The sequence below is a fragment of the Neolamprologus multifasciatus genome, chromosome 15, assembly GCF_963576455.1.
Source record: "Neolamprologus multifasciatus chromosome 15, fNeoMul1.2, whole genome shotgun sequence".
In the NCBI taxonomy this organism is placed as follows: domain Eukaryota; kingdom Metazoa; phylum Chordata; class Actinopteri; order Cichliformes; family Cichlidae; genus Neolamprologus; species Neolamprologus multifasciatus.
In genome coordinates, this window is record NC_140453.1 from 27224688 (window position 1) to 27247012 (window position 22325).

At 40.5% G+C, this 22325-nt stretch overlaps 2 protein-coding genes across 3 annotated transcripts; one reads left to right on the forward strand and one right to left on the reverse strand.

Annotated features, from left to right (window-relative positions):
* Positions 1-9716: 9716 nt before the first annotated feature.
* LOC146502297 (uncharacterized) lies at positions 9717-16005 on the forward strand. Of its 2 annotated transcripts, XM_085133030.1 has the most exons (5): positions 9717-13622; positions 14601-14947; positions 15132-15268; positions 15355-15577; positions 15669-16005. In XM_085133030.1, the coding sequence occupies exon 1, from the start codon at positions 9732-9734 to the stop codon at positions 13611-13613; it is 3882 nt and encodes a 1293-aa protein (XP_084989156.1). In that variant the 5' UTR covers positions 9717-9731; the 3' UTR covers positions 13614-13622; positions 14601-14947; positions 15132-15268; positions 15355-15577; positions 15669-16005. The 2 variants fall into 2 exon arrangements, with proteins under 2 accessions (XP_084989156.1, XP_084989155.1); XM_085133029.1 differs by having other exon boundaries at positions 15355-16005.
* LOC146502298 (uncharacterized) lies at positions 15639-21700 on the reverse strand. Its single transcript, XM_085133031.1, has 3 exons — positions 21571-21700; positions 21181-21432; positions 15639-20586 (listed from the first exon to the last, which is right to left on the reverse strand). Exons 1-3 carry the CDS (start codon positions 21698-21700, stop codon positions 20477-20479), a joined length of 492 nt encoding a protein of 163 aa, XP_084989157.1. The 3' UTR covers positions 15639-20476.
* Between the last annotated feature and the right edge of the window lie 625 nt (positions 21701-22325).

Genomic DNA, 22325 nt, shown 5'->3' on the forward strand with positions numbered 1-22325 from the left:
GAACGAATAACAAGAACATACAGAGAATCTCCCGTGTTCCGAGAGAAGCAGAAGGAACGAATAACAAGAATATACAGAACTTGTGCTGAATTCAGAGAGAAACATAAAGCTTACATGAGGTCATATGTTTCTAACCTATATAAAGAAAGTGTAGAATTTAGACAGAAAAAAAAATGTTACATCACTAAACGTTATGGAGAAGAGACACAATTTCAGCAGGAACACAAGGACAATATGAGAGAACGAATGAGAGTAAAATATTGGAACAGTTTTTCTTTTAGACAGATGCATAACATTAGATGTGCAATGAAAATAAAAAGAAAATATTGTCAGATGCATCGACCAGCTGAAAGTTTACAGTGTCATCCAGATAACACTTTAATGAATGAGGCCATATCTCGTTTCAGATCAAACATTAAGTCAGCACCATCGTATGTTTGTACTGTTTGTCTAAAAGCTTCTTTTCCTAATCAGGTGAAAATCTGCAAAAGAGAAAATTACTCAAAACACCAAACTGTAGCTCAGCAGTGTCTAACTGGTAAATTTGTTCATGTGTGTGATGAAGCATGTAATGATCAATGCAGCTTTCCTGTTGAGAGAAAAAAGGAGTATATCTGTCACACGTGTCACAGTTCCCTCAAAAGTGGACGCATGCCAAGGCTTGCTGCTGTCAATGGTTTAGAACTGCAGGATATTCCAGCTGAACTGTGTGATCTCAACATTCTGGAGAGACATCTGATTGCCAAATGCATACCTTTTGCTAAGATTATTCCACTTCCAAAGGGCAGACAAAGACTCATACGTGGTAATGTGGTGTGTGTACCATCTGAAGTCCAACAAACAGTTGACTGTTTACCGAGGCTCAGAAGCCAATCACAGGTAATGAGGATCAAGCTGAAAAGACGACTGTGCTACAAAGGCCATCAGCTGTTCCAGACTGTCACCTGGTCTAAACTCATTGAAGCCCTGCGTAAACTCAAACAGATTCACCCACAGTACACAGATGTTGTTATCAGAGATGATGCATTGCTTTGTGATCCAACGTTACCTGATGATGACAGCAGTGATGAAGCCAGCATGGGAAGCGATGATTATGATGAAGCAGATCTAATGGAAATTGACAACTATGAAAAAGATGCCCTTTTGTCCGAAAGTGAGTCTGAAAGTGAACAAGATATTAATATGCAATCCTGTGATGAACAACCAGAGGAACAAAATCCAGATGAACCAGAAAGTGATTTGAACAATGGAGGTTTTGCTCTAGAAAGTTGTCTGCAGCCTGTAGACATTTCAGAAGAGATTCTCTGTTTCAGTGATAACACATATTGTGTGGCTCCTGCAGAAAGAAACAATCCTGTTAGCTTTTTCAGAACTCCTCATTTGGAAGCCATGGCATTTCCTGTGCAGTTTCCTACTGGTCAGAGTACACTGGATGAAAAGAGACTTCTTAAACTCACACCGAGTGCTTACTTCAAGTCAAGGCTTTTCAACATTGATGCAAGATTTGCCAAAGATACAAATTACCTGTTTTTCTCACAGTTTGTCACTGAAATACACTTGGCTAATTCCAGCATGACAATACAGCTAAGGAAAGGTAAAACTATGACCAAAGATGGACGCAAAATCACATCAGGAATGTTACAAAGTAAGACAGAAGTAGAGAAGCTGGTAAGAAATAAAGATGCAATCAGATTTATGCAGCCACTCAGAGGAACTCCAGCTTACTGGCAGAAAACTACCAAAGATCTATTCAGTATGGTTCGTCAAATAGGAACACCTCAGTTCTTTGTCACTGTCAGAAGATTTTTATTATTAAGACATTTTATTAATCATTATTGCTGATATACTAAAGCTAAGAGTGTTCATATTTCTGTTTTTACTTAACCACTTGCACAACTGTCTACACTTTGCCTTAAAAAGACTTGTTTTGCTCTCACATTATCTCACAGGAAACCGCCACCCAAAGAGTAAGAAATGACCTTGTAAGAACATAACCTTTTTTGAACATAAGTTCCGAGATCTCACACCTGCCTGTTTGGCTAGAGAATGTTACTTCCTTTCTTGTATGTTTCATGCTGTGTATAAATAAAGGCAGAGAATTGCTCCAGGGTGTGGGCCTCACTTGAGCTCCCACCCGTGCACGTTGAACTGTTACAAGTGTCTGAGTGTTATTTCATTATACCTGATTACTTGATAATATTGTCTCTTATCATTTTTAATGGTCCTCCGAGCCGGATTGGACATTGATTATTTTCTTTTTCATGCTCCACTAGGAAACCTTCATCAAGTCCTGACGTCGTGAGAAGCCCGCGCTGAAGTCTGTCGACAGCTCCTCTCCAGGCAGAGGATAAAGACCAGAGACGCTATAATTCGGGTTCTGGCCAGCGTTCTTATAAAGTGGTCCACGACGTTGGGGGTTGATGGAGCAGACCTAAACAACCACGAAATAAATCAGGTGAATATTTAACACTCACCCACATCTTGCGAAAAATTCGAATAAGAGTTGACGCTGCTCCTACAAGTAAACGCTCGTTCTAAGAGAGGACTGGTAGCTATTATAGGAAGCTCCTACAATGTAAATGCTCGTCCTAAGAGAGGACTGGTAGCTATTATAGGAAACTCTAAATGTAAATGCTCGCCTGAAAGAGGGTTGGTAGCTATTTTAGAGGGAAAAGCGTCATAATAAAAACCTTTAAACGCGCGAAATATTTCTATTTTATTGTTTTGTTGGTGGAATAAGTTACATTTTACAGCACAATAGGGAGGCTGAACTATTCCACCATATTGTTTGCCGACTGGTGCTCACGTACTGGTGGGACGAGAAAAAGGTTGTGCTTCATCACATAAAATTAACACCGCTTTCAAGGGTAGCTTGAAAGTAGAAGGCTGTGTTAATAACCTCTCTCATCCCTCGTGCCAGAGAAAGCACCACGGCTGTTTGTGTGTGTAAAAGTTAAAAAGCTGTAATTTTCAAGGTACCTAAACATAAAACATTTAAAATAAATTAGTGAAAATGGGTAATAAATCAACAAAACTCACTGCTGACGAGCAGTGGTTAGAGAAAAAATGTCCAGGCGCCGGACAAATTAGTGCAAACAGATGGAGGAATCCAAAAAAGTTTAAATGCCCTGCGTGGGAGGGAAAATGTAATCCCTCTGCAGTGATAACTTTAAAGGAGACCCTCCAAGCAGAATTAAACAATGCAAAAAGTCCTAAAAAGAAAATAAAACGTACTCAAGAGTTAAAATATTTCAAAGCATGGAAAGAGGAGGAAGACAGACGTAGTGAAAAAAGAAAAAAGAAAAAGGAAACAACATTACAAAGCCTACAGCCGCCACTTTATGTACCAGCACCGTCAGCACCAGAGCCACAATCAAAAAATCCCTTCACTAGTCAACCTAATCCTAATCCTTATGCCCAAGCCCGAAGTGCATTAAACTGTATGACAAGAAACCCACAGGAAGACATAGGGAAAGACCCGTCAGGCAGGGACATGGGAGGTATTGTAGATCCTCCAGGACCCTCCGGAATTTTTCCAATGATAGCTGCACCTAATCCCAGATATGGACAGTTGATAGGTGGTGAGAACGCAGAAAGAGATATAAACCCATTTGTGTATGCTTTTAGACCATGGACCCAAGCTGACAGACAAAATGTCGAAAAAGATGTTCCATCTTTAAATGAAGGCTTTCAACAGTGGAGAGACGCAGTGGAACTAATTAGAACTCAATGGGGCCTAAACGGTCATGAAATGCTTCAAGTAGTGCAAGACCTGCTAGGATTGAGAATGGGGACAGTGAAAGACGGTTTTACAGGTGCAGATGACCAAGGAAGACCTCTTGGCCCAGATTCCCTAGATTTAATGAACACCTTGACAGACTTATATGACCGAATTAGGGTTCGTTTAGCCCCCAGAGCAGATTATTCCAAAATAGGAGAAGTAAAACAAAAGGAAGCCGAAACACCATCAGACTTCCTCGATCGGCTACGCCCGGTTTTCCGACAACATTCAGGCCTAGATTATGAAGACCGCCCTGAAAGACCTTACCAACAGCAGTTAAAAAATGCATTTCTAAATGGTCTCCGTCCCGCAGTCAGAGCCCATGTCGAAAAGCACTGGGTGACAATAAACACAGGAAATCTAGCAGACGCCCTACAATATGCAGAGCATGCAACTAGAGTGCTGAAAAAGAAGGAAAAAGGAGGTGTTTTCACTGTAGATCCCGACACAGGTGTCATAGCATTTTCTGGTAAATACAGAGGACAGGGACAAGGACAACACAGAGGAAAGGGACAGAAAAGCAGAGGTTACAAAGGTAACAGGAAGCACAGAAATGAAAGAGACAACCGTTGTTATAATTGCGGAAAAGAAGGACATTTTGCACGAGACTGCAGAAACAAAAAAGAGAATCATAGTGACAGAGAAAGTATGTGACTAGAGCAAAATACTGAAGCTGAACAAAACATTGAGGATGAAACTGAAATCTATAACATACAACAATTACTTTTAGGCTCTGAACATAAACCCACAGTAATTATTCATGTAAACAACGAACCTATGACTATGCTATGTGACACAGGCGCATGTAAAACTGTGTTAAATCAAAAACCACCGAATCTGAAATACTCCAGTAACGCCATGATAGTAAAATCAGCATCAGGGCACACCAGCATTAAGTCTTTAACAGAGAGCCTACTGTTAGTACATACAGACAGTGGACGCAGCTGCAAAAATCAATGTATATATGACCCATCCTGCCCAGTTAACCTTCTAGGGAGAGACTCCTTAGGAAAACTGCAAATAGGTGTATTGCCAGGGCCAGAAGGCATGTATGCTAAGTTAATGTTGAATGAAGAGCAAAACCTCACTGACTGTCAGATTAATGTGTGTGAAGGGCAGGGAGAGCCGCACTACTACTGGACATTAGACCTGCCCTCACTAGAACCTTTGCAACACATAGCAAATCAATATCTGCGAACCCACTCAACACGGCAGAGCTACACAGAGTATCACAACACACTGAGGTTCAAACAAAGCCCAGGTCATGACCCCATGTATGACTTACAGGTGCATAAACTGGGCCCACAAATGCTTACATTGCAGCACCTATATGTCACTCAAAGTGGTAATGCAGTCTGCTCTGTACTTCAGCCAGAAATAGTGCAACGAGTGAACAGGATGCCTAAACCACATGTATCAGTAGCACACAATGACAGCACTGAGTGGAAAGATTTAGGCCGCGTTCTCGCTCAAGTTGAAAGGGACAGATATGAAAAAACTGAAGAAACACATGAGGGATGGCTTCAAGGTCGCAGAACAGGATGCATGAGATACACATTAGGGTGGGTACTCACTACCCACCCAGCCACCCACATGATTGACAGCACTAATGTATACGTGCAGGAAGATAGTGAGAACTGACATGAACTCTCATTAGAATTACACCCAGAACTACAACAACTGCCCACAACACTGTGGTCCGTAGGACCTACAGATGTAGGATTAATTAAAGGAGCAGATCCCGTTGTAGTAAAAACCACCACAACCTACAGGCCAGTCAAACCACAATATCCCTTAACAGCAGAAGCAAAGGCAGGCATCAGGCCAGTAATTGCAGATATGGAGAAAGCAGGCATTTTAGTAAAAACAACCAAAGTGACCTGTAACACTCCGATCTTTCCAGTGAAAAAAGCAAACACAGGAAAGTATCGCCTAGTACATGACCTCAGAGCAATAAATGACGTAACAGAACAAATCCCACCTGTGGTAGCAAATCCACACACAATCCTAAATCAAGTAACACCAAAAGAGCAATGGTTTTCGGTTATAGACCTATCAAATGCATTCTTCTCTGTACCGCTACATTCTGACTCACAGGCTCTGTTCGGTTTCACCTTTGATAATCAGAAGTATACATATACAAGGTTACCTCAGGGTTTCCAGAACAGCCCCACCCTGTATGCAGAAGCTTTAAGGAAATCTATGTCGCTTTGCACTCTCCCTGCCCCAGGACAGTTTCTCCTGTACGTAGATGACATACTGATCACGGGAAACACACAGGCAGACTGCAAAGCGAACACAATAACAGTATTACAACATTTAGCTGAACAAGGCCACAAAGTCTCACAGCACAAATTACAACTGTGGAGCTCAGAGGTCACATACCTTGGCCACAAGCTCACAAGGGAGGGAAGAACACTGTTAGACAGCAGGAAACTAGCAGTACAGAATGCTCCAAAACCGCTCACAAAGCAACAGATGATGAGTTATTTAGGTCTCTGCAACTTTTGCAGATGCTGGATACCTGAATATGCTCTGTTAGCTCAACCTTTGCAAAACTTAATTTATGGAAAAAATCTAGCACTGAAAGATAAAATAGAATGGACACCAGAAGCAGAAAAAGCATTTAATGATTTGAAACTTGCCCTACAAACACGCACAGTCTTAGCCTTGCCAGACTATGACAAATTATTTTATTTGCATGTAGACGGAGGTGCAGGCTATATGAAGGCCGTTCTAACACAAGCATTTGGGGAAAAACAACGACCACTCGCCTTTTACTCGTGTAAATTAGACTCAGTTGCTTCAGGCTTGCCTACGTGCATACAGTCATGTGCAGCCGCAGCAGAGGCAGTAAAAAAGTCTGCCGACATTGTTCTCGGTCATAAATTAATTATCAAAGTTCCCCATGCTGTAACCTCCATCTTACTGCAAGCAAACTTGTCTTATCTTACACATGCAAGACAGCTCTCATATGTAGGCATTCTGCTATCACAGTCACACATTACAATTGAGAAGTGTGGACAACTAAACCCAAGCACACTTCTCCCCACTTCAGCAGACGGAGAAAAACACTGTTGCATGCAAAAATTAGATGAGGAAACGAAACCACGAGCTGACATTCATAGCACACCGCAACTGACCTTCACTAACATTTTTGTAGATGGCTCAGCATCCAAAAATAGTTTGGGGAGAAACTGTGTGGGCTATGCAGTAACCACAGCTGACAAGGTTTTAGAAGCTAAACCACTAACTTCCTCACACTCTGCTCAAACAGCTGAACTGACGGCTGTCATCAGAGCATGTCAACTACATGAGGGACAAAAGATAAACATATACACAGACAGCCAATATGTTTTTGCAGCAGTACATCATTTTGCAAAAATCTGGCAAAACAGAGGTATGGTTACTTCTACCGGTAACCCTGTGCAACACGGAAATCTTTTAAAACAACTACTAGAAGTTATAACTCTGCCAAAGAAGCTGGCATTATGCAAATGTGCTGCACACCAAAAAGATGACTCTGAAATTACTAAAGGCAACAACTTTGCAGACATAGCTGCAAAAAAGGCAGCACATCAGCCAATAGAAACCTTAATGTCTGAAACCACAGAGTTAATACCACTTGATGTACTGAAAGATGAACAGAAAGCCGCACCCACTGCAGAACAAAAGAAGTGGTTAAAATGTGGCGCACAACTGAAAAATGACTTAATGACCTGTAATGGCAAACCAATATTGCCAAAATCTCTACACAAGACAGCAGCATTAGTGACACATGGCTCGACGCACGTGTCAACAGGAGGGATGATAGATATTCTCTCTAAACACTTCTACACTCAAAATTTCGAAAATTCAGCAAAAGAATTTATCAGAACATGCATGATTTGCCAAAAACACAATGCACAGGGAAATCTCAGACCCAAAAGAGGTCATTTTCCCACACCACCTCACCCATTCCATACAATCCACATGGACTTTATCGAATTGAATGAATGCCAAAATTCGAAATATGCTCTAGTAATTATAGATGTATTTTCAAAATGGCCAGAAATCTATCCAGTAAAAAGAGCAGATGCAATTTCAGTAGCAAAATGCTTATGCAATCATTTCATACCCACATATGGCATCCCTAGCCTGATACGGAGTGACAATGGAACACATTTTGTAAATGACATAATTAGCAAGGTCTCTGAAGCCTTAGGATTTAGCATCAAACATCACTGTGCATACCATCCACAAAGTGCCGGACTAGTGGAAAGAACTAACGGTACAATAAAACAAAGATTAAGAAAATGCATGGAAGAAACAGGAAGGCCATGGCCCGAGTGTGTAGGCCTAGTAAAAATGTGGATGAGACTGACGCAAGGCTCTCAGAAGCTCACACCTTTTGAAATCATTCATGGCAGACCATTTCCACTGCCGATCACAAGCGAGCCAATAGACAAATCAGTAAGGGAAACCACCCTAGCTGAATGGATGACTAAACTGCTTGAAAACAAAGAGATTGTGCTAAACAACCAACTGCCGAGTGATTCTTCTCCAGTCTCTTCCAGGTTGAAACCAGGCGATTGGATCCTGATTAAAGTACTCCACAGGAAAAATTGGAGTTCACCGAGGTGGGAGGGCCCCTATCAGGTGCTGCTGACGACCCCAACTGCATGCAAAATAGCAGAACGACCCTCGTGGATTCATCAGAGCCACACAAAGAAAGTGCAGAACGCACCAACTGACTAGACGCCGGTTCCCCCAGGCCAAGGTGATCTAGGAGTGGAGGAAGGGCTGATTGGGCCTAACCCGCCCGCCCTTGACCTTCTCGCTCTTAGTCATCTCACCGGAAGCCCGGGTGTTCCTGGTCTCCACTGAAGACACAGCGAAAGCAGCGACCTGGCCCCACCTGCCCGGTAGAAAAACAGGAGATCAATCCAACCTGTAAAACCAGAAGAGCCAAGCAACTGACTTCACTCACGTAAAGTATCAACCATAACACAAACAATGACTGACATTCAGCTACCCGACAACTACCTAGACATGGAGGACGTACATCACACTGTCCGCAGGTCCAGACAGCTGAGAAGACAACGCCTGTACGGACCGTTCACATTAGATGAATGCAAATTAAACTGTATTGTAGGTTTATGCGGATTTTTTACTATTATACTATGTAGCATTCTAATAATGTTAGCTGTTATTACATGCTGTATTATCCCCTGCCTTAAAGCATTAATCAGAAGAATAACCTCAGAAACTGTGACTGGTATTTTCTTCCAAACATATAACCGTGTAGCAACAGAAGAAGAAGAGGATGATGAACTTTAAATGTACTCAACGCTTATGTAACACTGCCTCAAATGGAAGATGTTTTGGAAAAGGATTCATGTGATGATGTTGAAGTCTAATTGAACCCAGGATTGCTCAATGACGTTCTGACCGAAAATGTTTAGGCAAGAGGTTATGAATTGAACCAATAGCAATGCTGTTATTACAGAAATTTGAACAACAGGAGGGGATGTCAGAAGATTTTTATTATTAAGACATTTTATTAATCATTATTGCTGATATACTAAAGCTAAGAGTGTTCATATTTCTGTTTTTACTTAACCACTTGCACAACTGTCTACACTTTGCCTTAAAAAGACTTGTTTTGCTCTCACATTATCTCACAGGAAACCGCCACCCAAAGAGTAAGAAATGACCTTGTAAGAACATAACCTTTTTTGAACATAAGTTCCGAGATCTCACACCTGCCTGTTTGGCTAGAGAATGTTACTTCCTTTCTTGTATGTTTCATGCTGTGTATAAATAAAGGCAGAGAATTGCTCCAGGGTGTGGGCCTCACTTGAGCTCCCACCCGTGCACGTTGAACTGTTACAAGTGTCTGAGTGTTATTTCATTATACCTGATTACTTGATAATATTGTCTCTTATCAGTCACTTTCTCTGCTGCTGAGATGAGATGGCCTGAAGTGATTCAAGCAATAAAGAGACAGCAAGGTGAAGAGGTTGATTTTGAAGCCCTGGACTGGTCAGAAAAGTGTGAAATTCTAAGATCAAATCCAGTAACCACCATGCGAATGTTTGATAAGCGTGTTGAGGCTTTGTTCAGAGATTTGCTGTTTTCTCCTGCACAGCCCCTTGGTGAAATCATTGATTACTTTTACAGAGTTGAGTTCCAGCACAGAGGTAGTCCGCATATACACATGTTGCTGTGGATTCGAGAAAAGGTAGAAGTAGATGTGGATGACGACCAAATTGTCTGTGACTTTGTGGACAGATACATCTCAGCTCAACTCCCTGATCCAGAAAAACAACCTGAACTGCACAAAAAAGTCACTGAACTACAAAAGCACAGCAAAAACCACACAAAAACATGCTTTAAGAGTGTGAACTCTGGTTGTAGATTTGGGTTTCCAAAACCACCAGCCACAAGAACAATGATTGTGAGACAAGATGAGGATTCAGACACTGAAGCTGCAAAAGCCAAACTCAGACCTTTGATGAACCTGCTGAAGGAACCTGAAGCTGCTTCGCTCACCATAGAGCAGATTCTGTCACGATGCAACTTGACAATGAATGAGTATGAACAATGCCTCCAAGACATAAACAAGAAAACAGCGCTGATTCTGAAACGTGACCCAAAGGAGTGTTGGATCAACAATTACAACCCACACCTGCTTGAAGCCTGGAACTCTAATTTAGATGTCTCATTCATTTTGAATGCCTATTCATGTATAGAATACCTCTGTAAATATATAACGAAGAAAGAATCTGGCCTCTCTGAATACCTGAAGACAGTTATTGATAACTCTGGAAACAACACGGTCAATGAATGTGATGAAATGAGAGCTGTGATGCAGGCTTACTCAAAAAAGAGAGAAATCAGTGCACAGGAGTGTGTGACTCGAGTCTGTGGCCTAAAAATGAAAAAATGTTCCCGCAGTGTTGTATTTGTACCAACAGATGATAACCCAGTAAAAATGAGTCGCCCCATGAGCTATCTGGAAACCACAACACATGACAGTTGTAATATTTGGATGACAAGTTTGAGTGATAAATACAAATGCAGACCTGAGACACCAGAATATGAGGAAATGTCACTGGCTGATTTTGCTGCCCTGTGCAGGTTGGTGAGTGGTCCAAATGAAGGAAAAGATGTGCTTCCTCTTCTAAACCAGCTTGGATTTGTACAAAGGCGAAAGAATGATAAACCAGCTATAATCAGGTATTACCACTGCTCACAAGAAAAAGATCCTGAGCAATATTATGGTCGACTGTTGAGGCTTTACCTTCCACACAGATCAGAGCAGGAACTGAAACCACAAGGGTTCCAAACCTATCAGTCCTTCTACAACTCAGGTTGTGTACGACTTCCATGTTCAGACCACAGTGAGTCTGTGAAAAGGATTGTGAAAAGAAATAAAGACAAGTATGAGAAGAACTCTGAGGATATTGAGAGTGCACTGAAAGAGTTTGAACAAAATAGGGATGTTGTGATTGATGAATGGTGTAATCTGGCTCCTGAATCTGAAGTTGTGAGGCTGCAATGTGATGAGAATCTTCCTGAGAGACATGATGATGATGAGAACGAACAGGAGAACGTTCCCGACTACAGTCGTCAGTCTGATGCTGTAACAGAGATCAGAGCCATCAGAGAACAACCTGCAGTAGATCCAGCTGTGGTACGTGTAATGTATCAGAATCTGAACCAGAAGCAGGCCTGCGTGTTCTATGCTATAAGAGACTGGTGTATTCAGCGAGTTTGTGGTTTGAACCCAGATCCATTTTTCTTCTATATCAATGGTGGTGCAGGAACTGGAAAGTCACATCTGATTAAGTGTATTCACTCTGAAGCATCAAAGATCCTGAGCAGACTGCCTGCTAATGCAGAAGAAGCTGACATATCAAATCCAACTGTTTTACTGACGTCATTTACCGGTACAGCAGCTTTTTCTATCAATGGCTCTACATTACATTCTCTACTGAAACTACCCAGGAGTCTGAAACCACCCATTCAAGGACTTGGTAACCAACTGGATGAAGTCAGATCTGAGCTGATGAATGCTGAAATTATTGTTATTGATGAGATTTCGATGGTTTCAAAACCCCTTTTTGCTTATGTGGATGCAAGACTGAAACAAATCAAAGGCACTCAGAGACCTTTTGGTGGAATGTCAGTTTTAGCTGTTGGAGATTTTTACCAGCTGCCACCAGTGCGACAGTCTAAACCTCTCTGTGTTTATGATCCAGAACAGATTGACCTATGGCAGGAACATTTTCAGATGATCACTCTAACCGAGATCATGCGTCAGAAAGATGATGTGGCCTTTGCAGAGATGTTGAACAGGATTAGAGTGAAAGAAAAGACAGATGAGCTTTCTCAGTGCGACAGAGATTTGTTGTCACAGGCTGTGACTGCACCAGAAGAATGTCCAACTGAGGTCTTACACATCTATGCCACCAACAAGAATGTGGAATCCCATAACACAGATACCCTGAAGAAGCTTCATTCAAACATCATAATCATCACTGCAGACGATTTCCAGAAGGATAAACGTACAGGCAGAATGGCACGAAGAGACAAACCATTTACAGGTGGGCGAAATGATTTACCCGACACCCTGAACGTCGCTGAAGGAGCTCGAGTCATGCTGACCAGAAACTTGGACACACTAAACGGTTTGGTCAACGGTGCTTTTGGTATACTGGTAAAGGTGGTGAGATCTGAAAATGATGGACAAATAATTAAACTGGGGCTCAGAATGGACAACCGGCAGCCTATGAGACACAACCGCAGTTCTAATGCAGCATCTGATGATCTGGTTTACATTGAGAGAGCAGAGGAGAGTCTGAAGTTTAAAGGAGCGGTACGCAGACAGTTTCCTGTAAAGCTAGCATTCGCCTGCACAATTCACAAAACTCAGGGTCTTACAACACAGACAGCTGTAGTTTCATTGAAGAACATTTTTGAACCAGGTATGGCTTATGTTGCTCTCAGCAGGGTGACGTCTCTCAGTGGACTCTATTTACAGGACTTGGATGAGAAAAAGATTTACGCCAATCCCGAGGTAACTGCAGCGCTCCAAACCATGAGACAAGCAAGTGTTGAGGAAATGATGCCTCTTCTTCAGGTCAGAGAAACAGCCAGCAGACCTGACACTCTTACACTGATCCATCACAATACAGAGGGTTTGCCATCTCACATCAGTGACATCAAGAGTCATCATGAAATGTGCTTAGCAGATGTTTTGTGTCTCACAGAGTCTCACCTCCAAGGCTCCTTTGTTGCAGATAGTCTTCATTTGGACGGCTACACCATGTTCAAACGCAACAGACATGTGTCCTACACAAACTTTCCTCACATGGCCAGCAGAAGTGGTGGTGGAGTTGTTGTGTATTTGAGGAATCATTTTCAGGTTCAGGTAAAACAGTATCTGCATAATGTCACTGATCTTGAGTTTTTAGTGTTGAAGGTTCAGGCTCCATTCCCTGCGCTCATTGCTGTTGTGTACAGACCCCCAGACTACAGTTTGACACCGTTCATGCAAAACCTGGTAAGTCTTTTAGATTCACTTGAAATAATGGACTGTCACCCAATAATTGTGTGTGGAGATTTTAATGAAAACCAGTTGCAGAGTGGAAGAAAACAGATTCTGGAGCAGTTTCAGTCGAGAGGGTATTCACAGCTGATCACTTCTGCCACTACAGACAAGAACACCCTGCTTGACCTCATTTTTATTTCTCAGCCACAGCAGCGTCTCAATTCAGGTGTACTGAGATCATATTACAGTTACCACAACCCTGTGTTTTGTGTCCTGTCCTCGAGCCAATCATGAAGTCGTGTGGTGAGTTTTGAAACAATTACAGATCATGTTTGTTACAGAGTTTACTGATTGTAGAGCATGAAAAAGATTTTTCATTGAAAAATCATATTTCTTCATATTGTCTTCCCTACTCTGTCTGTAAGAAGACCCTTTCTTATTGCAATGTTATTAATCATTTCACCAAATCATGGCTGTACTTCATGCAGAGCCAGGAGATCTGCTTTCTGTTACTATGCACCTCAGATCTGAAATATGCTGCAAAAAGTATTAAACGGACATAATTTATTTTTTATTCTCATGTTTTAAATGACTAAATCTATTAATGCATTTTTTCATGGATGTTAATTGTCATCTCCTTTTTTAATACTTTTTTTACTTTGACGTTTGTATCTCAACAAACAAGATCTTCCCCTCCAAGGGCTTTCAAATATGAAATAGTAAATAAATAAATCCCAGATAAATGCAAGTATTTATTATGGGTCACATGAATAAATACAGACAATTATATTTTCTTGATTATAGTAAATTTTTTAGAATCAAATGTTTTTGGGATGAATGAGGTTTTGCTTATCATGTTTTACAGGTAAAAAAATGTAAAGGTTTTAAACTATCTTTAGGCTACCAGAGATGTCTATGATGATACATTATGTAGAGAAAAACATTATTACAGCTTACAGAATATGTATAAAAACTGATTTAGAAGTACATGGAAAGTTTCTGCATCCATTTTCTGACTTGGCCTTTATCCGGGTGGGTTTGGGTTTGGGTGGATAAAGGCCAAGTCAGAATTCTCTGAGCAGCTGGAAAAAGCTGCTAATAAACAAAGACATCAGAAAGCGGGGGCTTTAGGTGTAGCCCCCGCTTTCTGACGCACTAATTAGATTTAGTAACTGACACCCCATACCAGCATTACATAGACACTTGGGGACTGAGATGGGTGGGTGGGGAGGGTGGGTGGTGTAAAAAGCACTTTATGTTTTGTAGATGTATTTTTTTCAGACAGGGCACACACAGTCCTGTTTCCTTTGTGGGAAAACCTTCAAACTTCACCATCCTCAGCTGAAACAACAATATCTTAACACCATCTTCATGAACTGCTGAGCCAAACCTGATCCATCAGTGCTGGACTGCACAGATAACTACATGCCACATGCTATTTTATGTACTGCCATACCAGTGTGTCTTCAATGGAGAAGATGACACACCCATCACCTGACCTCCTGCCTGATCTGGAGACCATCATCATGCTGCCACACTACACACCTCTGAGACCATCAATTATGACTGATACTGAGGAAACTGTATTTCCTGTCAGAGATGCTCAGTGATCCTCAGAGCAGAGAGAGGTATGATTCTTTATCTTTGATAAAAAACAATGTCAGTGTTTTTAATTCAATTAATTAATTTAAATCCTGTTTATTGCATAAATAATTCCACACTCAAATGATTATACTTGTTGAAACTTTTTGAGTTTTAATTCACATTATGAATTACAAATCTATGCTTTTTCTACTCTGTCTCTCTGTGCAGGTACTGCTGTCTTCTGAGTTCTTCAGTGTCCCAACTGAGACATTCAAACCTCACAGCAGAACTAATGTCTTTCCTCACCATCATGTGAGTGTGAGATTGCTCTGGATTCTGGTTATGTGGCCTGCAGCACCTATAATGTATTTCAACATTGTTCATTTTATAACTTATTTGTAGTTTTTAGGCCTTAACACAAATAAAATGTTCCTTTTTCTGTATTTTTTAGAACAAGCTCGTACAGTGTGCCTGCATTCCAGCTTCTTAGACTCAGCGCAAGTGGACAGAGTATCAGTGTTTGACCACTCTTACAGACACCGACTTCTGTCAACTCACTGCTACTGATCAGGCACCTCACTCCAGGAAGACAGAGGGCTGCAAGCCTGTCATCGTTTCCAGTGTGGCTTTGTATTCTTGGGGTAGCATCAGATTTTTCCCACAAATATTCAAAGGTAACACTTATTTTAAGCTTAGTTATTAAATCAAAAGTCTTCTCTGTTGTTAATTTTATTGTTTAAAAAAAAAAAAATTGTTTTCTTTTAGATTTATATGCAGTGATCGGATGTGATGGAGCTTTGTTAACTGTGTGGAAAACATCTGTTTGTGATGATATTTACAATGAGGCTTTAAGGTGACAGTTTCCATGTAATTTCAATCCTTTTACTAAGCAAAAACATGTTTGCAATTAACATTTTTTTTCATTTTATTCTTTTGGATTTATGGTTAACATTCCTCTGTGACAGCAAATACTAAACTGGTCCAAGTAACCAGCATATCATTGGTCAAAGGCAAAAAGGACCACATGTCACGCTAGCAATGAATTTTTGACTGTGTTTGTGTCACCAGATTTAACAAACAATATCAGACATATGAAACTGAACTCTGGATTAATGTGCAGATGTTTTTGTGTGTTTTTTTTTTATTGTTGAATAATTATTTTGTAGGACAAACCCAATCTATTTACCCAAACAATGTAACTTATTTGGGTAAATAGTGGATTAATATATCTAAGTCTATAAGTATAGCAAGCTGAATTCATACAAACACACAGCTCTAAATCTTGAATTGTAGGATGTACAAAAATGATCATGTTATTATTATGGACATTTAAATAACTATATCTATTGAACCATTACACGTATTCTTTATAGAAATTACACAATCTCAAATTGTGAAAAAAGAAAGTGTTTAAGAGAATAAATAATGTGTGTTTGTGTGAATCCTGCCTTAGTATGGGGTGTCAGTAACTACATTAGTATAGAGTAGGTCTAACAGTGGTTTTCCACATCTGCTCTAATATATATAGATAATGGGTCAGGTATATAAAGTCATTTTGAAAAGTTCATAAAGGTCATTTATATGTGTTCCTCTTTATCATTTTATATCAGGTCACACAGCTGACTTGAGTTTTGATCAGGGTAGAACCATAACATTCATGCTAATGGTTACAGTTACTTTATGATGGATTTCACCCTGGTCACAGCACTATGTGAAAAGCTGTTAGAGGTAAAGTTAACCCAATTAATACCTCATCATAAGTCACTCTCTAACGCAAAGCAGTGATTATTTTTCAGTGTAATTTATTCCACAACAATGTTCTTTATTTGATTCCTGTTTCTTTAAATATGCACATCGATTGTTCAGCTGTGTGACTCTCCACACCTCAAATATATCACAATGTGGACTTCATTTCGGTACAGATTTATCATCAAATCAGGAAACTGTAAACTAATTGAAAAAATGAAGCTTATGAAAATTTTAATGTGGCATTGGAACATGTTGTTTATCCTTGCCAAATGGTATTTACACAAAACTCCAGCGTAAACTCTGCAATTTTACCTTGGTTTTGTTCCACATCAGTTTATCTGCTGGGTGATTTTCTTCCTTTTCTAATGTTTCTGGTAATTTTTCACAGTTAAACAAGTAACTTTGAGGTTACTTCAGCCTTTTCAGTTGTTATCTGTTGACAGTTTTGCCTAATTATTACATTTCTGCAAAATTATAGCAGTTCTGATAAGTTGTAATATTTCTGCCAAGTTTTTAATTTTCTACTAAATTATATTATTTCTGCTAGGTTACACTACTTTTCTTTGTTATGTTATGTTATGTTAAGTTATGTTATTCTAAATTATTACATTTCTGCTAAGTTTTTAATTTTCTACTAAATTATATTATTTCTGCTAGGTTACACTACTTTTGTTTGTTATGCTATGTTATGTTAAGTTATGTTATTCTAAATTATTACATTTCTGCTAAGTTTTTAATTTTCTACTAAATTATATTATTTCTGCTAGGTTACACTACTTTTGTTTGTTATCCTATGTTATGTTAAGTTATGTTATTCTAAATTATTACATTTCTGCTAAGTTGTGGCTTCTGGTAAACTACAACATTTCTGCTGAATTGTTATGTTTATTAGTTATTGCATTTCTGCTAAGTTATTACATTTTTGTTAACTTGATGTTGTCCTGCAAAGTTATTAAAATTTCAAACACTTTTTAAACACTGACTTTGATTTCTTCAGCTTCTTCAGCTATTTTCAACTATTTTCAGCAGACAGCTTCAGCTATACAGCATCCACACTGCATTTTCGCAGGAAATGCAAATTTTTCTAGTTATTATTCTAGTTGCGTTCCGTACGTTTTTTGCCGTTGAACTACTTCCACAATTTTTGTGCTATTTTCACCATTCAAATTTTAAACTATTCTGCTATTTCTGCTAATGTGTGCTATATCTTTTGGTATTTTTAACTATTATACTTTTTAAAATATTAAGCTTTTTTCCTTTAATTTGTCCCATTGAAATGAATGGGAAACTTCCGCAATTCTGCTAAAATTTGCTTGTTTTTGAAACTTAACTACTTCCTCATATTTTCACTTAGAACAACCATTCAAACTTTAAAATGTTCTCAAATTATTGGGCTATTCAGGTATAAATCAGCTTTTTCAAATCTTTTACCGTTTTATTTTTATACCCCTTAAAGTGTTGAGTTGCAAAATTGTGATTTTTCACAAAATACATGGGTTGTTATGGTTGCTATGCAGTTGGTTCTAACGGTGTGTTCACACCGAACGCGATGGACGCGAACAAAAACGCCCCAAACGCCCCTAATTTGACGCGTGCACATTCGCGTCTCAACGCGTGTCCAAGAAAAATCCAACGCGCTTCAAAATATGATATTTTGACGCGCGTGAACCGGAAATGTGGGAGGGATGTGGGAGGAAGTTGTGCCAGACCGGTATCTTTGCAAGATGGCAGCTGTCGAGTTAGCGCTTGAAGAGAGAGTCTCCCTTCTCTATGTACTGTGGAGAGCAGAGCAGCGGCGTAAAAGACGCCCTCGCCGTACCTGGGTCCATCAGGTCCTCCAGAGGCGTGAGCAGTTTGGTGAGTTTCACCATTTGCTCCAGGAGCTGCGCCTGGATGACGGCCGATTTCAGCGATATCACCGTCTTTCACTCGGCCAGTTTGAGGACCTGCTTTCCCGTGTCGGTCCCAGAATCGCCCGCCTAGACACCAACTACAGGCGCTCAATCCCACCTGCAGAGCGCCTGTCCATCTGCCTGAGGTTAGTAAAAGTATTTAATATGGTAGTCCTTTATTGATACCTGTGCTAATATATGCTAAACTATCCATTTATACACTGCTAACGTGGATGTGCTATGCTAACAGTGAATGCTCGGTTTTTACTGAAAGCAAACTGTGGTACGGAGACGACTGTTTATAATATTTCTAGTGATACTCAGAAGGTCTCATCAAGTCCCGATTTAATTCGATTTATGCTGTTATCAGTGTTTGAATGATAGCATGTCTGTGGTGTCATATCAATGTATGCGCTCGGTGTTTGCTGATATCAAACTGTAGCATTAGGACCACTGAGTTAACCTTTGTAGTGATACTCACTCCTTTTTATTTAGACGGAGCGGAGAAGTGTGTGAAGGCAACTTGTGTTCTCCACAATTTTCTGCGCTGTGTGGACGAGAGAGGGGCACCTGCTGTGGTGGAGCCGTTGCAAGGCCTGGGTCGTATGGCAGCAAACAACTCCTCCAGAGAGGCTGTCCTGGTGAGGGAGAAATTCATGGCTCACTTCTCGGCGGAGGGAGCTGTGTCTTGGCAACCAAAGGAGTAACCTGTTTGAAATCCGAGTGACTTCCCCACAACGGCTCTTTTAAGAGCCACCCACAAACCTCTAAAGAGTGTTCCTGTCCTTTTAATTTTTTCTTAATAAATGGAGCTCTACTCCAAAATAAACTAACCTATTTTTACTCTCTTAAGTAACTTGTCTTCACTATGTTCCTATATACAGTGTGGTGCACAAGTTTGGGAAACCTTATTAATAGTCATTATTTTCCTGTATGAATCGCTGTTACAATGAAAAATGTCACTTACATATATCATATAGGAGACACACACATTGATATACACTAAATATTTATTTCATTTCTCTTTTTTTGTGTTGCCAATTTATGCACCTGCTTGATTTAAACAGTTATTGCACACTTTCTGTAAACTGCATTTCACTTCTCAAATATCACTGTGTGTGTCTCCTATATGATATATTTAACTGACTATTTTTATTGTGACAACCAGTGATTTGTACAAGAAAATAATTACTTTTCACAATGTTGCCCAAACTTTTGCATCCCACTGTATTAGTATGTTTTGTCATTAGTATAATATGAAATAAATTCTACTTGTGTCAAGTCGGGTGCCAATATTTGCTGTGTAGTAGAACAGAGACATTTTGTCATTATAAATGTTTATTTGAAAAAATATAAATTCATTAACAAAAACATTTATCATAAATATATGAAATGTAACTATTTACAGAGAGACAGGAATAAAAAGGACCCAGCTTGGAGTGGAAGAGCCTCAGGGAGAAGGAGGAGAAAAATAAGAACATTGTTTCTGCCCTGGAGAGCTGCTGCCTCATCAGAAAACTACTGATCATTAGGGTCCAATGTTTCCAAATTTAACACAGCTGTGCCGTTTTCAAAAACTAATTTATAAATTTGAAATTTCACGAATTCTCGTGTCTGAGGCGGCATGCTCTCCAGAGCAGGAACAAGGCCGAGGAGGAAATGTTCAGTTGGAGACGGGCGTGGCCTCTTTAGGGACTCCAGGATGGCCAGCTCCACCGCCGATGGACCGTCCTGGGACCCGTCCCTCGCCCGCCTTCGAGCTGTCCTCCGCTGTGGGCCTGTAAAACACAGCACAAAACAACACAAAGTAATGAGAAGGCTGCTACTAGATTTTCATTTTCAAAATTGAAAAAAAAAAACAGGATATAAACTGATTGGTTGTAGATATTTAGTAAAGGTGATCACAAGGGAATTCAAGCAAGTAAAAAGCTGTCAGTGCTTGATGTTCATACCTGTGGGTGCAGCAGCAGGAGCTGAGGGACCAGGGACTGGAGAGCCAGGAGAAGAGACAGCTGAGGACTCTGCTGCATGATTACTTGACTCTATGAAGACAATATTAAATGTTAATATTATTATTAATGTTAATATAGGTTGAAGACAATAGTCATAGAGAATATTATATTATTATATACTTATTATTATTATTATATACAGTGGTCTCTCATTTATTGCAGCACATGAACAGTAGTCACAGTTCTCACAAGTTGATTCTCAAAGTGAAAACCTTTGTCGATTTTAAAACGTAAAAGTATTATGCCGCGCTTTTTCTCCGTCTGCGGCGCCACTTTTGTGCGCCTTTTTTGCTCCCGGTGCAGGTGTGTATTTCCGAATGAGGCTCATAGTTATGAGTGTTTTTGTGCTGTTTTTTTCTATTGGACGTGATGGTTATCAAAACCAAACATGATAAGTTTGGCAAGCGCAGGAGACACGACACGGAGGAGATTTGTCATTTGGGCTGCAGAATGCAATGCGCATTGTTGAAAGCTGTACGGTGCAATAAAAAAAATCAGCGAAAAGGCGAGGCAGTGACGGATGAACAGCGGGACTACTGTATACTGTTTATTAATAAACAAAATATGTTCCTGTAGGACAACACGCATAAATTAACTGCCTACATTAACTCAATGTAAACATACCTTCTGACTGACACTCCCCTGCTGCCTCTTCGGGCTGTCCCTGGTCCTCGGGGGAGAAGTTCTCCACGGTCCGCACCATATTGCCGCTTGTCTCCCGCGGGGTGAGGAAGGGGTCCAGAAACCCCATGACCGCGAAGAACTTCCATCTTCTCCCCGATCCTGCTGCAGACCCACTCCTCTTCTCCTTCTCTGCCTTCTTCTCCTTATTATAAGTGTCCCTGAGGCTCTTCCACTTTCTCCTGCAGATGTCCTCTGAATAAACGCATTATCTTGTTAGCGGAAAGGTATTTGTACATCAGTGGGAAAATAGCGGGACAGTAGGCGGGCTTGCTAGCTTTTGCGCGGGTTCATCGGGTCAGTCTGAAAATTAAAAAGAAGGAATGAACTTACCAGGTTGCCCGATCTCCTCACTTATGTGTCTCCAAGCTAGGTCCTTTTTATTCCTGTCTCGGTAAAAGTAGTAGCTAGCATCGTACAGCTCCGGGTGATTAGCCACGGCACTGATGAGCTTTTCCTCCATACTGAATGAAGAATGAACGGCTTTGGCTGGATCTGCCCCTTTGACCTAGGTCAGAGCCACGTCACCAGGCCCCTGATTGGTTGTCGCGGCGCGATTTGACGCTGGAGTTCAGATTTTTCCAACTCGAGCGGTAGACGCGAAACGCGCGTATGCACAAAATGCAACACAAAAACTCACGCGCGTGGTTTTATTCGCGAGTCAAACGCGCCAGACGCGCTACACTGACGCGCGTTTCACGAGTTTTGGCGTTTTCGCGACGCAAATCTGCTTCCGAATTTTCGCGGGACCCGCAATCGCGCGTCATCGCGCTTTTCCATTGACTTTACATGTAAACCTGACGCTCTATTCGCGTCCATCGCGTTCGGTGTGAACACACCGTAAGTGAGGCACTGAAGGTTTCGCAGTCTTCTCTTCATGTCCAAACAACTTCTTGCTACTTGCTCAATTTTCACTCAACTTCCACAAATTATACATCAAAACGTAGGTATTTTTGCTGGCTTTCAGAAAATGTCATTATCATTGTTGTGGGATTTATAGAATTTTGGCAAATCTCCTCAGACCAACACAAAGTCTCAAAACTCTCCGTAGAAAGTCAATGGAGAGTTTGTTCAAAATCACCGCTTGA

Coding starts and splice junctions, on each gene's coding strand:
- LOC146502298 (XM_085133031.1), bottom strand. CDS start 21,700: ATGGAGGAAAAGCTCATCAGTGCCGTGGCTAATCACCCGGAGCTGTAC. Junction 21,433..21,570: donor TGAGGAGATCGGGCAACCTG/GTAAGTTCATTC, acceptor GCGTTTATTCAG/AGGACATCTGCAGGAGAAAG. Junction 20,587..21,180: donor AGGGGAGTGTCAGTCAGAAG/GTATGTTTACAT, acceptor TTGTCTTCATAG/AGTCAAGTAATCATGCAGCA.
- LOC146502297 (XM_085133029.1), top strand. CDS start 9,732: ATGAGATGGCCTGAAGTGATTCAAGCAATAAAGAGACAGCAAGGTGAA.